A 13,815-nucleotide genomic window follows, 5' to 3' on the forward strand; every position below is an offset into this window, starting at 1 on the left:
CGGATGTCATCCAAATAAATACGTTAAGCTGGCGATGAAGAGGTATATGACAAGACGAAAAGCTTCGTGGCGAGGGATGCCGGAAGGAGGCGAGAGGAGTGTGGGTAGTGGGTGAGAACGGCTGCATATAATTCTCTCTCGCGCTGCGCTCCGCAACTCGCAGAAAACGTCATTCAGTTCCCGGATACCCTGCTCTTCGCCCCTGATGGACACCATAAATTCGAAGTTATGATGCAGCCTGCAGTTCCTGTCCTGCTCCCCGCGACACACCTCCTCATCTTGATCCACAACCATTGGTACGGTAGAACCTCTTCTAACCATTGTTGTTTTTTCATGTATGCTCTCAGTCAGTCTAAGCATGTAAATTGAAGCATTGTCTTATTTTCCACACGTATCCAATTTTCCTAACCATGCAGAAGATTAATGAGGAACTTCATGATGATAAAATTGACAGAATATCCTATTGATGCGAAGCACGAAGTCACATGCACATGCACATTGAAGTAGACTTAAAAACTCATATGACTTGACAAAGTAACCTACCCTGGGTCTCTCCCAATGTTCTAATTTAAGTTGTGAGGTGAACTGACAAAGTATGCCTTTTAATTATACATCAATTCTGGCAGAAACTACATGTATTTCAACTTTGTAGTCATGAAGAAGTTCGTCGTTGATGAAAATATGAACTTATTAGGATGCTTACTTGACGAATGCAAATAATTAATATTTTGCAGACCATATATATCATCTACCTCATTGGTTCCACAAAGTATTTTTTTCAATAAGTTATCCTTGCAATGTAATTAGTTTACATCTTTAGCTTGTGATCCTCTTCACCATCATACATATTCTATATACTAGATTCATGGAAGTTGGCATAATGGCATGTGTTTCCTTCTCCTCGCCCACGACTATACCTCTCTTGGAGAGCATCATGCTACCAACGCCAGTTACCACTGGCCAGGCTCCACCGTAATCTTCCCATGTTGGATGACCAAGTGCTACACACTTCCCTTTGGCGATGACACCGCGGATGAGCGGATGTCATCCAAATAAATAAAGCTGGCGACAACGAGGTATATGACAAGACGAAAAGCTTCATAGCGAGGGATGCCGGAAGGAGGCGAGAGGAGTGTGGGTAGTGGGTGAGAACGGCTGCATATAATTCTCTCTCGCGCTGCGCTGCGCAACTCGCAGAAAACGTCATTCAGTTCCAGGATACCCAGCTCTTCGCCCCTGGTGGACACCATAAATTCGAAGTTGTGCTGCAGCCTGCAGTTCCTGTCCTGCTCCCCGCGACACCCTCCTCATCTTGATCCACAACCATTGGTATGGTAGAACCTCTTCTAACCATTGTTGTTTTTTCATGTATGCTCTGAGTCAGTCTAAGCATGTAAATTAAAGCATTGTCTTATTTTCCACACGTATCCAATTTGCCTAACCATGCAGAAGATTAATGAGGAACTTCATGATGGTAAAATTAACAGAATATCCTATTGATGCGAAGCACGAAGTCACAGGCACATGCACATTGAAGTAGACTTAAAAACTCATATGACTTGACAAAGTAACCTACCCTGGGTCTCTCCCAATGTTCTAATTTAAGTTGTGAGGTGAACTGACAAAGTATGCCTTTTAATTATACATCAATTCTGGCAGAAACTGCATGTATTTCAACTTTGTAGTCATGAAGAAGTTCGCCGTTGATGAAAATATGAACTCATTATGATGCTTACTTGAAGAATGCAAATAATTAATATTTTGCAGACCATATATATCATCTACCTCATTGGTTCCACAAAGTATTTTTTTCAATAAGTTATCCTTGCAATATAATTAGTTTGCATCTTTAGTTTGTGATCCTCTTCACCATCATACATATTCTATATACTAGATTCATGGAAGTTGGCATAATGGCATGTGTTTCCTTCTCCTCGCCCACGACTATACCTCTCTTGGAGAGCATCATGCTACCAGCGCCAGTTACCACCGGCCAGGCTCCACCGTAATCTTCCCATGTTGGATGACCAAGTGCTACACACTTCCCTTTGGCGATGGCACCACGGATGAGCGGATGTCATCCAAATAAATACGTTAAGCTGGCGACGACGAGGTATATGACAAGATGAAAAGCTTCGTAGTGAGGGATGCCAGAAGGAGGCGAGAGGAGTGTGGGTAGTGGGTGAGAACGGCTGCATATAATTCTCTCTCGTGCTGCGCTCCGCAACTCGCAGAAAACGTCATTCAGTTCCCGGATACCCTACTCTTCGCCCCTGATGGACACCATAAATTCGAAGTTGTGCTGCAGCCTGCAGTTCCTGTCCTGCTCCCCGCGACACACCTCCTCATCTTGATCCACAACCATTGGTACGGTAGAACCTCTTCTAACCATTGTTGTTTTTTCATGTATGCTCTCAGTCAGTCTAAGCATGTAAATTGAAGCATTGTCTTATTTTCCACACGTATGCAATTTGCCTAACCATGCAGAAGATTAATGAGGAACTTCATGATGGTAAAATTAACAGAATATCCTATTGACGCGAAGCACGAAGTCACAGGCACATGCACATTGAAGTAGACTTAAAAACTCATATGACTTGACAAAGTAACCTACCCTGGGTCTCTCCCAATGTTCTAATTTAAGTTGTGAGGTGAACTGACAAAGTATGCCTTTTAATTATACATCAATTCTGGCAGAAACTACATGTATTTCAACTTTATAGTCATAAAGAAGTTCGCCGTTGATGAAAATATGAACTTATTAGGATGCTTACTTGAAGAATACAAATAATTAATATTTTGCAGACCATATATATCATCTACCTCATTGGTTCCACAAAGTATTTTTTTTTCAATAAGTTATCCTTGCAATATAATTAGTTTGCATCTTTAGCTTGTGATCCTCTTCACCATCATACATATTCTATATACTAGATTCATGGAAGTTGGCATAATGGCATGTGTTTCCCTCTCCTCGCCCACGACTATACCTCTCTTGGAGAGCATCATGCTACCAGCGCCAGTTACCACTGGCCAGGCTCCACCGTAATCTTCCCATGTTGGATGACCAAGTGCTACACACTTCCCTTTGGCGATGGCACCGCAGATGAGCGGATGTCATCCAAATAAAAACGTTAAGCTGGCGACGACGAGGTATATGACAAGACGAAAAGCTTTGTAGCGAGGGATGCCGGAAGGAGGCGAGAGGAGTGTGGCTAGTGGGTGAGAACGGCTGCATATAATTCTCTCTCGCGCTGCGCTTCACAACTCGCAGAAAACGTCATTCAGTTCCCGGATACCCTGCTCTTCGCCCCTGATGGACACCATAAATTCGAAGTTGTGCTCCAGCCTGCAGTTCCTGTCCTGCTCCCCGTGACACACCTCCTCATCTTGATCCACAACCATTGGTACGGTAGAACCTCTTCTAACCATTGTTGTTTTTTCATGTATGCTCTCAGTCAGTCTAAGCATGTAAATTGAAGCATTGTCTTATTTTCCACACGTATGCAATTTGCCTAACCATGCAGAAGATTAATGAGGAACTTCATGATGGTAAAATTAACAGAATATCCTATTGATGCGAAACACGAAGTCACAGGCACATGCGCATTGAAGTAGACTTAAAAACTCATATGACTTGACAAAGTAACCTAACCTGGGTCTCTCTCAATGTTCTAATTTAAGTTATGAGGTGAACTGACAAAGTATGCCTTTTAATTATACATCAATTCTGACAGAAACTACATGTATTTCAACTTTGTAGTCATGAAGAAGTTCGCCGTTGATGAAAATATGAACTCATTATGATGCTTACTTGAAGAATGCAAATAATTAATATTTTGCAGACCATATATATCATCTACCTCGTTGGTTCCACAAAGTATTTTTTTCAATAAGTTATCCTTGTAATATAATTAGTTTGCATCTTTAGCTTGTGATCCTCTTCACCATCATACATATTCTATATACTAGATTCATGGAAGTTGGCATAATGGCATGTGTTTCCTTCTCCTCGCCCACGACTATACCTCTCTTGGAGAGCATCATGCTACTAGTGCCAGTTACCACTGGCCAGGCTCCACCGTAATCTTCCCATGTTGGATGACCAAGTGCTACACACTTCCCTTTGGCGATGGCACCGCGGATGAGCGGATGTCATCCAAATAAATACGCTAAGCTGGCGACAACGAGGTATTTGACAAGACGAAAAGCTTCGTAGCGAGGGATGCCGGAAGGAGGCGAGAGGAGTGTGGGTAGTGGGTGAGAACGGTTGCATATAATTCTCTCTCGCGCTGCGCTCCGCAACTCGTAGAAAACGTCATTCAGTTGCTGGATACCCTGCTCTTCGCCCCTGATGAACACCATAAATTCGAAGTTGTGCTGCAGCCTGCAGTTCCTGTCCTGCTCCCCGCGACACACCTCCTCATCTTGATCCACAACCATTGGTACGGTAGAACCTCTTCTAACCATTGTTGTTTTTTTCATGTATGCTCTCAGTCAGTCTAAGCATGTAAATTGAAGCATTGTCTTATTTTCCACATGTATCCAGTTTGCCTAACCATGCAGAAGATTAATGAGGAACTTCATGATGATAAAATTGACAGAATATCCTATTGATGCGAAGCACGAAGTCACAGACACATGCGCATTGAAGTAGACTTAAAAACTCATATGACTTAAAAAAGTAACCTACCCTGGGTCTCTCCCAATGTTCTAATTTAAGTTGCGAGGTGAATTGACAAAGTATGCCTTTTAATTATACATCAATTTTGGCAGAAACTACATGTATTTCAACTTTGTAGTCATGAAGAAGTTCGCCGTTGATGAAAATATGAACTTAATAGGATGCTTACTTAAAGAATGCAAATAATTAATATTTTGCAGACCATATATATCATCTACGTCATTGGTTCCACAAAGTATTTTTTTTCAATAAGTTATCCTTGCAATATAATTAGTTTGCATCTTTAGCTTGTGATCCTCTTCACCATCATACATATTCTATATACTAGATTCATGGAAGTTAGCATAATGGCATGTGTTCCCCTCTCCTCGCCCACGACTATACCTCTCTTGGAGAGCATCATGCTACCAACGCCAGTTACCACTGGCCAGGCTCCACCGTAATCTTTTCATGTTGGATGACCAAGTGCTACACACTTCCCTTTGATGATGGCATCGCGGATGAGCGGATGTCATCCAAATAAATACGTTAAGCTGGCGACGACGAGGTATATGACAAGACGGAAAGCTTCATAGCGAGGGATGTCGGAAGGAGGCGAGAGGAGTGTGGGTAGTGGGTGAGAACGGCTGCATATAATTCTCTCTCGCGCTGCGCTCCGCAACTCGCAGAAAACGTCATTCAGTTCCTGGATACCCTGCTCTTCGCCCCTGATGGACACCATAAATTCGAAGTTGTGCTGCAGCCTGCAGTTCCTGTCGTGCTCCCCGCGACACACCTCCTCATCTTGATCCACAACCATTGGTACGGCAGAACCTCTTCTAACCATTGTTGTTTTTTCATGTATGCTCTCGCCTCCTTCCGACATCCCTCGCTATCGAGACGACGAGGTATATGACAAGACGGAAAGCTTCATAGCATTGTCTTATTTTCCACACGTATCCAATTTGCCTAACCATGCAGAAGATTAATGAGGAACTTCATGATGATAAAATTGACAGAATATCCTGTTGATGGGGAGCACGAAGTCACAGGCACATGCGCATTGAAGTAGACTTAAAAACTCATATGACTTGACAAAGTAACCTACCCTGGGTCTCCCTATGTTCTCATTTAAGTTGTGAGGTGAACTGACAAAGTATGCCTTTTAATTATACATCAATTCTGGCAGAAACTACATGTATTTCAACTTTGTAGTCATAAAAAAGTTCGCCGGTGATGAAAATATGAACTTATTAGGATGCTTACTTGAAGAATGCAAATAATTAATATTTTGCAGACTATATATATCATCTACCTCATTGGTTTCACAAAGTATTTTTTTTCAATAAGTTATCCTTGCAATATAATTAGTTTGCGTCTTTAGCTTGTGATCCTCTTCACTATCATACATATTCTATATACTAGATTTATGGAAGTTGGCATAATGGCATGTGTTACCACTGGCCAGGCTCTACCGTAATCTTCCCCTGTTGGATGACCAAATGCTACACACTTCCCTTTGGCGATGGCACCGGCCTAGCAACATGCACATTTTTCAAGCATTTATGTACTACTACAATGTATTAGCAAGACTTAGTTCAAGTATTAATCGATCTCTACTATTTTTTCGTGAATATGTGTGTTTGTTTTTTCAATCTCATATCCTAAACATGAATGAATGTTGAACTTTCAGCAAACTTTAATCTATTCACATCTTCTCATATATATATTTCTAGCAGCCATGCATCAAAATGACAAGCGGGGCGAAAGCTTGTTGTGAGGAAGATAGGTTGCTAGATGGTCATGTTAACACGCACCCAATCTTCTCTTCCACACTTCTTCACTGCAAACTGGTTAAATTTCTCTCCTTTGATAACTTAATGATATATTGGTCAATTTATACAAAAATGATATCTCATGTTTTGCACATTCACTTACTTTATGAAGTTCTTATCAATCTAACAAAAATTGACGGGCGCAGCAACGCGCGCTTTCATGATCTAGTAGCAAACATAAAAAACAATAGAAGTTACATAAAAACACGTCAATTTCCATAATCCTAAGGGTACAACCGCAAGAACGATTACTTCGCCACGCGGAATGCGAGTGTGTGACTAATTCCTGAGGTCTGCCTCTCCTTTCCTAACCCGCGTCGCTAATTCTCGTCGCGAACTTCTCGCCGGAGGAGCAGAGGAGCTCACAAGAGAAGGCCATGGGGCCACCGCAGCCAGCCAAGGGCATCATCAGCATCGAGGCCTGCGCGCGGCCGATCGCCGTCGACCACCGCATCAGCCTTCCCTACTACTTCCGCATCGCGGGCACCCTCCTCCGCCAGGTCAAACCCTAACCATCTTCCAAATCTCTCGCTCGGAATTCCTACCGCCACTATAGATCTGGCCTTTTGGGGCTGAAATTTAGCTTCTAGCTGTTCTTTCGCAATTCGCGGTAGTTTTCTTGTTCTGTTAACGCGCGGTGTGGTGAATTTGGTCTGTAGTACGTAATTAACGTCAGTGCTACCGTGTTTTTGTTCCAGACGGTGCTAAAATGTTGTGCTTTTATGTGGTGCGCAGGCCAAGATATATCGAGATGAGAAGAACATCCTCGACCTGTATGTCATCCTCCTGAGATATACGAGGTTGGCTGAACGTTGATTGATTCATCCTGATATTCGCTTCTTACTATTGTGATGATGATGATCAGTTAACATCTGACTCTGACCGGCTGCAGCTTGCTGTGTGAGACCATCCCCAAGCACCGTGACTACCCCGTATTCAAGTTGAGGGAAGCAGAGTTCGTCAGAAACGCCAACTCCTCTGTAATTCCTCTTACGCGCTCACTAACTACTCTATTTATGTTATCAAACATTTAAAGTATTAGTTTTCATGATCACATAGCACATCTTGAGCCTTATATGTATAATATATGATGTAGAATTTACAGTTCCGATTGGTCATGTTGACTAATCTACCCTCCCCCTCCCCGTGCGCTTGTTTGTCTGATTGACTGTTTTGTTGTAGACACTCATTGATGTTGTCAATGAGCTTGAGTCTCTGAAGCCAGTTGTGAAGCGGCAGCTCGTTGAACATAACAGAAGGGGTAGCCCGGAAGCTAATGGTCTGAATGGAACCCATGCTGCAAGTTTAAGGACGGAGAAGCATCCTCCAACCACATATTCCACACAGGTAATATGGGATTGTGCAACATTTCGTAGTTTGCAATCATTTTGTGGAAAACGAGTTATGTACTGTCAGTTTGCCAGGTGTTCTTTCTGGCTATTCTTTCTCATTCCTTCCCTTCTCCAGCCATTTGTAGGTTCATTGCAAAAATTCTACCCAGACGGGAGGCATCACGTGGCATCACGGACAAGTATCCAAACTGATAGGCAGATCCGCAAACAGTATGTGTATCTTCTGTTCATATTTGTGTGTATGATATGCTGTGTTTCATTTGGCTGAAGTAAAAGTAGTGCCTGAGTGATTTCCAGATTGAACGGTTGTCCACCAATTATGAAAGAGGAAGGCTAGTTGACATGTTTGATAGCTAACCTAAACCACTCTGGTAACTTGATCAATTTCTTAAGCCAAAAAGTTAGGTTTAAAGGGTACACTTCATAAGCAACACAGTAACTTAATCTAGATGATAAGTGCCACACGTGTGGCACGAAGCACTCCGGCCCTGATGTTTTTACAACTAAAGTTGCCATCCGAAAAAAAACGTAAAAAAAAACTGAAATTTGCCATCTGAAAAGAGAGTTGCCATCCTCGCGTCACTAAACTTGCCATAAAAAACGTTCGGAGTTGCCATGTGTTCGTGCCACACGTTTGGCACTTATCGGGGTCCTAACTTAATTATGGGACCGCATGCTTTCCTGCATTTGAATCAGGTCAATTATCAGTCTTTCTCTGACTAGTCGGTTGAATTAGGAGATTTCAGAGATCTAGCTCTGGTTTATGAGTTCTTTTTATTAATACAAGAACATAGTTTTTTCATGGCAGAGTTTAGTCGTGTTTATCAATTTGTCTGGCTGTCCTACAGTTTTATAAGTGGATATTTGAAGTTTGGCACCACATTAATTGTTTCTGGTGATTGGTCATTCTACACTGTACACATTTCGGAGTTGTTAAGCAGAGAAACATCATCCTCTAGCAAGGGGCAAAAGGTTGAATGTGAAGAGCCAACATCATTCCTCCAGAAATGCTGACGCATAGCAGAAGATTAAAGCGTGCTGATAATGTCAAGAGAGATCGGGGTAGACCAAACTTGACATGGGAGGAGTCCGTAAAGAGAGACCTGAAGGACTGGAAAATCCACGTGCCAGAACTATGACTAAGTTTCGAGATCTTATAGGTTCCAACTCTAGCCTACCCCAATTTGTTTGGGACTGAAAGGATGAATTGCTGCTTCTCTTCTAGTTGCATGCATGTGACTTGATATTTTCATAGTCTCTGTTTGCTCCTTTATACGATGCGCTTTTTTTAGACAAAAAGTTCCATTACTTTGCCTGACATCCACAGTCATTTAGTGTTATAGATTTGTTGTTGGAATACTTTTTATCGGTGTACTAAGCTAGACTCTTTTCACTTTCTGGCTAAATTATTCAGATTTGTAAATCTGCCTTTTCCGAAAGAAGAGACACTGGCTAGACATTCAATATTAGGGCCTAATGGGCTTCATGGACAATGGAATGGGCCTGTTGCTGCAGTCAAGGCATGTTTGCTTTCGTTACATTTCCCCCAACATGTTTGCATGAGAATTTGATCATGGGCAACCATTATCTTACAAATTTATTTCTGCTTAATGCAGGTCCAATATCCATGCAATCTTGAATTTACACAAAGTGATATGACAAGGTGAGATTTGAGATAGTTTCAGCATAATATCTCTAATACAAATTCTGTTTTTTTGTCTCATTTTTTCTTACCTTGCGCAAAGTTTCGTTCAGTTTTAAAAATGGCGTGCTCTTTCTTTTTTGAAAGCCGCCCTAAGGCCGTGCTTGGATTGGTTGTAATTAAATACGGAGGTGTATGTTTTACACCTGTATCTTACCGGCTGCTTAGCAAATCTCGAACGGAAATAAAACGATGAGCTGAGACCCGTATTCTTTACAGGTGTATTTCAAAAGAACACGACGATCCAAACAGGGCCTCATTGGTCTTTCTACTCTGTTTGAGACCTGGAAGCCTATTGAGATTCATGTATGCATTGAACTATTTTGAGTGGAATCCACTGAACAAACATAAATAATTTAACTATCTCATTGCCTCCAAATTGTTTTAATTGTATGGACTAGATTTAGAAAGAAAGCGGGATTTGACTAGACAAATTCAATGAAGCTAATACAATATTTGAGTAGAAGAGAGATTAGAAGAGTAAACCAAACATATGTATAATTTATATGGAAATTAGTCTGCTCAGTGTGACATTATCACTCTGTTGCTTCTGCAGTCTAGTGCCGGCTATGTTGAACCAAGATGGTCTGCATGGTCCCAGTACCACATATCCTGATAGCACTACAAAAGATAACGATGATATGCAATCTGTTCTATCTCTTGATGATGGTCGATGGTCTGCACCAGCAGAAGAATGCACCTCTACACCTTCTGCTAGTCTGGAGGGAGAATTGTCCCAGTTGAATATCAGACAGCCTTCACCCCCGCCAGTCCTGGCAGAAGTACATCCTGATCGCGCACCCGCAATTTCTCCATCAAGAGTTGGTGATCCAACACAAGGACTTGCTATATCAGAAACCGGTCGTTATCATAACTTGCATGTTGTAAGTTCAAATTACACCCGATTCCATTTGAAATGATATATTGCTCTGTATTTGTTTGTAACTTATGTATTCCTATACAGTTATCTTGACTGATGATTTCAACTTTGTTAGCCGGTGAAGTTGATGGAGTGTTTTCTAAGGGTTGCTGAGGCGAACACTAAAAGAAGTTTAGAAACTTGTGGGGTTCTTGCTGGTACCCTGGTATGTATGTTATTCCGGAAATGAGAACAGTTATTTTGCTCGACTACTGACATCACATTGTATTTTTCATGTAGAAAAAGAGAACTTTTCATATTACAACCTTAATAATTCCAAAGCAGAAATCTACATCTGATTCGGTAAGTTGTTCTTGTATCTTTCGTTGACTAGGTTGTTTACTGTATTAATAATACATTGCTTTCTTTTTTGACAGTGTGAAGCTACAAATGAAGAAGAACTATTTGAAGTTCAGGACAAGGGCTCACTATTCACCCTTGGTTGGATTCATGTAAGTTCAGTTTAAAGAATTTTATGCACCATTGATGCTGTTTGTTGTTTGCTCAAGCCAATAAGGTATATGTAATCTGTTAACAATATATTTAAAGATATATCAATTAATACATTTTCTTTAGTTCTTTGTCTTCATAATTCATAACTGAAGAAACTCTGTTTAAAACCTTTGTTGTTACAAAGCTGGATACTATGCTATCAAACCCTTTTGCTTGAATTGGCGTGCCACTTTTATTTTGAGAATCTCGCTGATATGCTTACAATTGTCACCTTGAAATCGACATTTGTCCATGTAATTACGTGTATTACATGATTTAGATCCATGTTGCCTAATTGTGGACAATGCTTCATGCACTTCCCATACACAATGGAAGGTGGTGCGGTGCCACAAGGGCATCTTCCATAGTTGATAGGTGAAATCATGGTTTTGCAACTAGATCTGTATGTATATGTATTGCTTTCTTGCAATGTTGTGTTATGTTTTTGCCGCGGTAAAGCTGTTGCCTTGTGACCATGAGGTCACGGGTTGAGTCCTGGAAACAGCCTATTGCAGGAATTGTAGGGAAAGGCTGCGTATTACAGACCCAAAGCGGCCGGACCCTTCCCCGGACCCTGCGCAAGCGGGAGCTACGTGCACCGGGCTGCCCTTTGTGTTATGTTTTTGCACTAGGCCATGTCACCGAATCATGGACTTGATAGAATGTAACATAAACAAAATCAGTGTTGTTGAAAATGTGTAAATTCCTATTTAATATTGGTTCAAGGAGATTCATGGCACTCTCAGTTGTATCTCATGCAATATTTGTTTCAAAGATGGATGTGGTAACACATTGCTGTTTTAGTATTAGCCATCTGAATTCTACCAAATGGTAATAAGTAGATGCCATATGGCAATACGTGTTACAGAAGTAGTCCTCAAAAAAGTAAGTGTTACAGAAGTAGGCATAACTGCATAAGTACGGTACTCCATACCTAGCCATAGCTTGGTACTTGGGGATATTATTTATTTGTTGACTGCCTGACCGCTCGCTTCTGTTGTCATAAAAAAGGTTGCTTTCGTCACTAATTGTCTGCTTTCCTTTCCAGACACATCCAACGCAGTCCTGTTTCCTGTCCTCTATTGACCTCCATAATCATTATTCGTACCAGGTAATGTTGGCAGACTGGACCTCTCAGTACCATTACCACTTATTTGGTGGGCAGTTCCATTATAGCATTTTTGTTGTTGCCCTCAACACTCGATGACGTCATTTGTCTCACAGTACAATCGTATGTTTTCAGATAACGAAAACATGAAGAAATTAATTGTATATCAAGATTCTGTAACTCTACTTATTGATGAGATGCTATACAATATGAAAAATCTAGAATGCATATTTGCAAGCATATTTTTAGATCAATATTTAAAATGATATTTGTTTCATTTGTTAATCTTGCTTATCCTATTGTTTCATTTGTATCATGTATTCGGATGCCTACTTTCCCCCCGTGTCCACAAGACAATTCCTTCTGTTTGTTTTTGACCCCTCTTAACTTTGTGTATCCAAAGATGCTTGACCCCTCTTAACTTCGGTAGAATAAATGTTTCCACTTGTAGTCACTCCCACTTGTATTTCCTATGTTCTAGGTAGTATCTATCATACCGGAGTGCATATACTCGTAGTATGTAGTATATAAGAATGTTTAGGTAGCAAAGCATGTATGCTACTCCCTCCATACATAAATATAAGGCGTAGAGACTTGACACAACTCTCTAAAACGTCTTATATTTATGTACCGAGGGAGTACTTTTTAGGTAGCATGTGCCATATTTTGGGCATACTCCTTTTTTACATACAAATATGTGCGTATTTCACAAATATAATGAAAATTATGGGCCCACTTGTATTTTTTTTAGATAACTCACTTTGGCATTAAATATAGTATACAAACATATAGTATATATACAACCACAAATCATGTAGTGTACGTGTACTCTGCATCATGATTTTCTACAATTCATTTGAGCAAATGTGTTTGACATTATTGTATCAACAGGTCATGCTACCTGAGGCAATTGCAATAGTTATGGCACCTACCGACACAAGAAAGTAAGTATTTAATTGTTTTGTATGTTCTGTCAACATCCAGTTTTGCGGTCAATCTTTCACTTTTTTTTTTGACTGTTGCTAATCAAAATCATATGGACTAGCATTGGCTTGTGGTGAACTTTAGGGTGTTTAGAGCATCTCTAGTAGATGCTCTAAATTTGATAGTCTATATATATATCCCCATGTAGACTATGGTTTAAAAGGATTCCTCATGTATATCTCACAGCTCTCCAGCAGATAGTTTATATTCACATCCTCTATATTCTCTCCTATATTTCAATAATATTTTATAACTACCAATGCAACAACCATTTCACCACCATACTTAGTTCCTGCTAATTAAATACAAACATGATGTAACATCTTGATGCTGTGCAACCATTTTAATTTAAATAGTTGATACTACGTTCTAGTGTGCGTTGATAGCAAAATGTATCAGGCTAATCAATCAAAATAGCACATGCACGTGTGCTGTACAGAGAGGAGAAATGAAGAAAAGCAGGCAGACTGATCAGTCAAGCCCATCCCCTGTTAACTTATCTTCTCAGCTTTTCCGAAACAATCATCTTCCTCAGACTCTCCTGTACAGCTCTCTCTTTCCTAACAGAGCGATGCTTTTCACTAAAAAAAAATAATGACGCCTGTCACGCCTGCCACTCCTGTCCGTCTCCTTCACTGTTGTCAGCGCCTATGAGGCCCCCATGACTTCCTCTACCTATTCCCCTTCCTACTGCTGCTGCCACCACCGGCCGCGGCCATGGACACCCCCAGCCCTGTCCACTGCGATCCGAGCCGCCGCC

At 41.0% G+C, this 13,815-nt stretch overlaps 1 protein-coding gene across 1 annotated transcript in view; it reads left to right on the forward strand.

The window, feature by feature from the left end:
• The first annotated feature begins 6,723 nt into the window (after nucleotides 1-6,723).
• Nucleotides 6,724-13,815, forward strand: part of LOC123061158 (AMSH-like ubiquitin thioesterase 3) — a 16,734-nt gene continuing 9,642 nt past the window's right edge. The window contains exons 1-13 of the mRNA XM_044484107.1: nucleotides 6,724-6,998; nucleotides 7,234-7,298; nucleotides 7,391-7,478; nucleotides 7,681-7,845; nucleotides 7,966-8,060; nucleotides 9,265-9,370; nucleotides 9,467-9,513; nucleotides 10,109-10,436; nucleotides 10,548-10,637; nucleotides 10,712-10,774; nucleotides 10,849-10,923; nucleotides 12,012-12,074; nucleotides 12,963-13,015. Of these exons, the coding sequence (XP_044340042.1) occupies nucleotides 6,876-6,998; nucleotides 7,234-7,298; nucleotides 7,391-7,478; nucleotides 7,681-7,845; nucleotides 7,966-8,060; nucleotides 9,265-9,370; nucleotides 9,467-9,513; nucleotides 10,109-10,436; nucleotides 10,548-10,637; nucleotides 10,712-10,774; nucleotides 10,849-10,923; nucleotides 12,012-12,074; nucleotides 12,963-13,015 (1,361 nt within the window). The 5' untranslated portion in view covers nucleotides 6,724-6,875. The remainder of the gene's footprint in view (nucleotides 6,999-7,233; nucleotides 7,299-7,390; nucleotides 7,479-7,680; nucleotides 7,846-7,965; nucleotides 8,061-9,264; nucleotides 9,371-9,466; nucleotides 9,514-10,108; nucleotides 10,437-10,547; nucleotides 10,638-10,711; nucleotides 10,775-10,848; nucleotides 10,924-12,011; nucleotides 12,075-12,962; nucleotides 13,016-13,815) is intronic.

The sequence above is a fragment of the Triticum aestivum genome, chromosome 3A, assembly GCF_018294505.1.
Source record: "Triticum aestivum cultivar Chinese Spring chromosome 3A, IWGSC CS RefSeq v2.1, whole genome shotgun sequence".
Taxonomy (NCBI): domain Eukaryota; kingdom Viridiplantae; phylum Streptophyta; class Magnoliopsida; order Poales; family Poaceae; genus Triticum; species Triticum aestivum.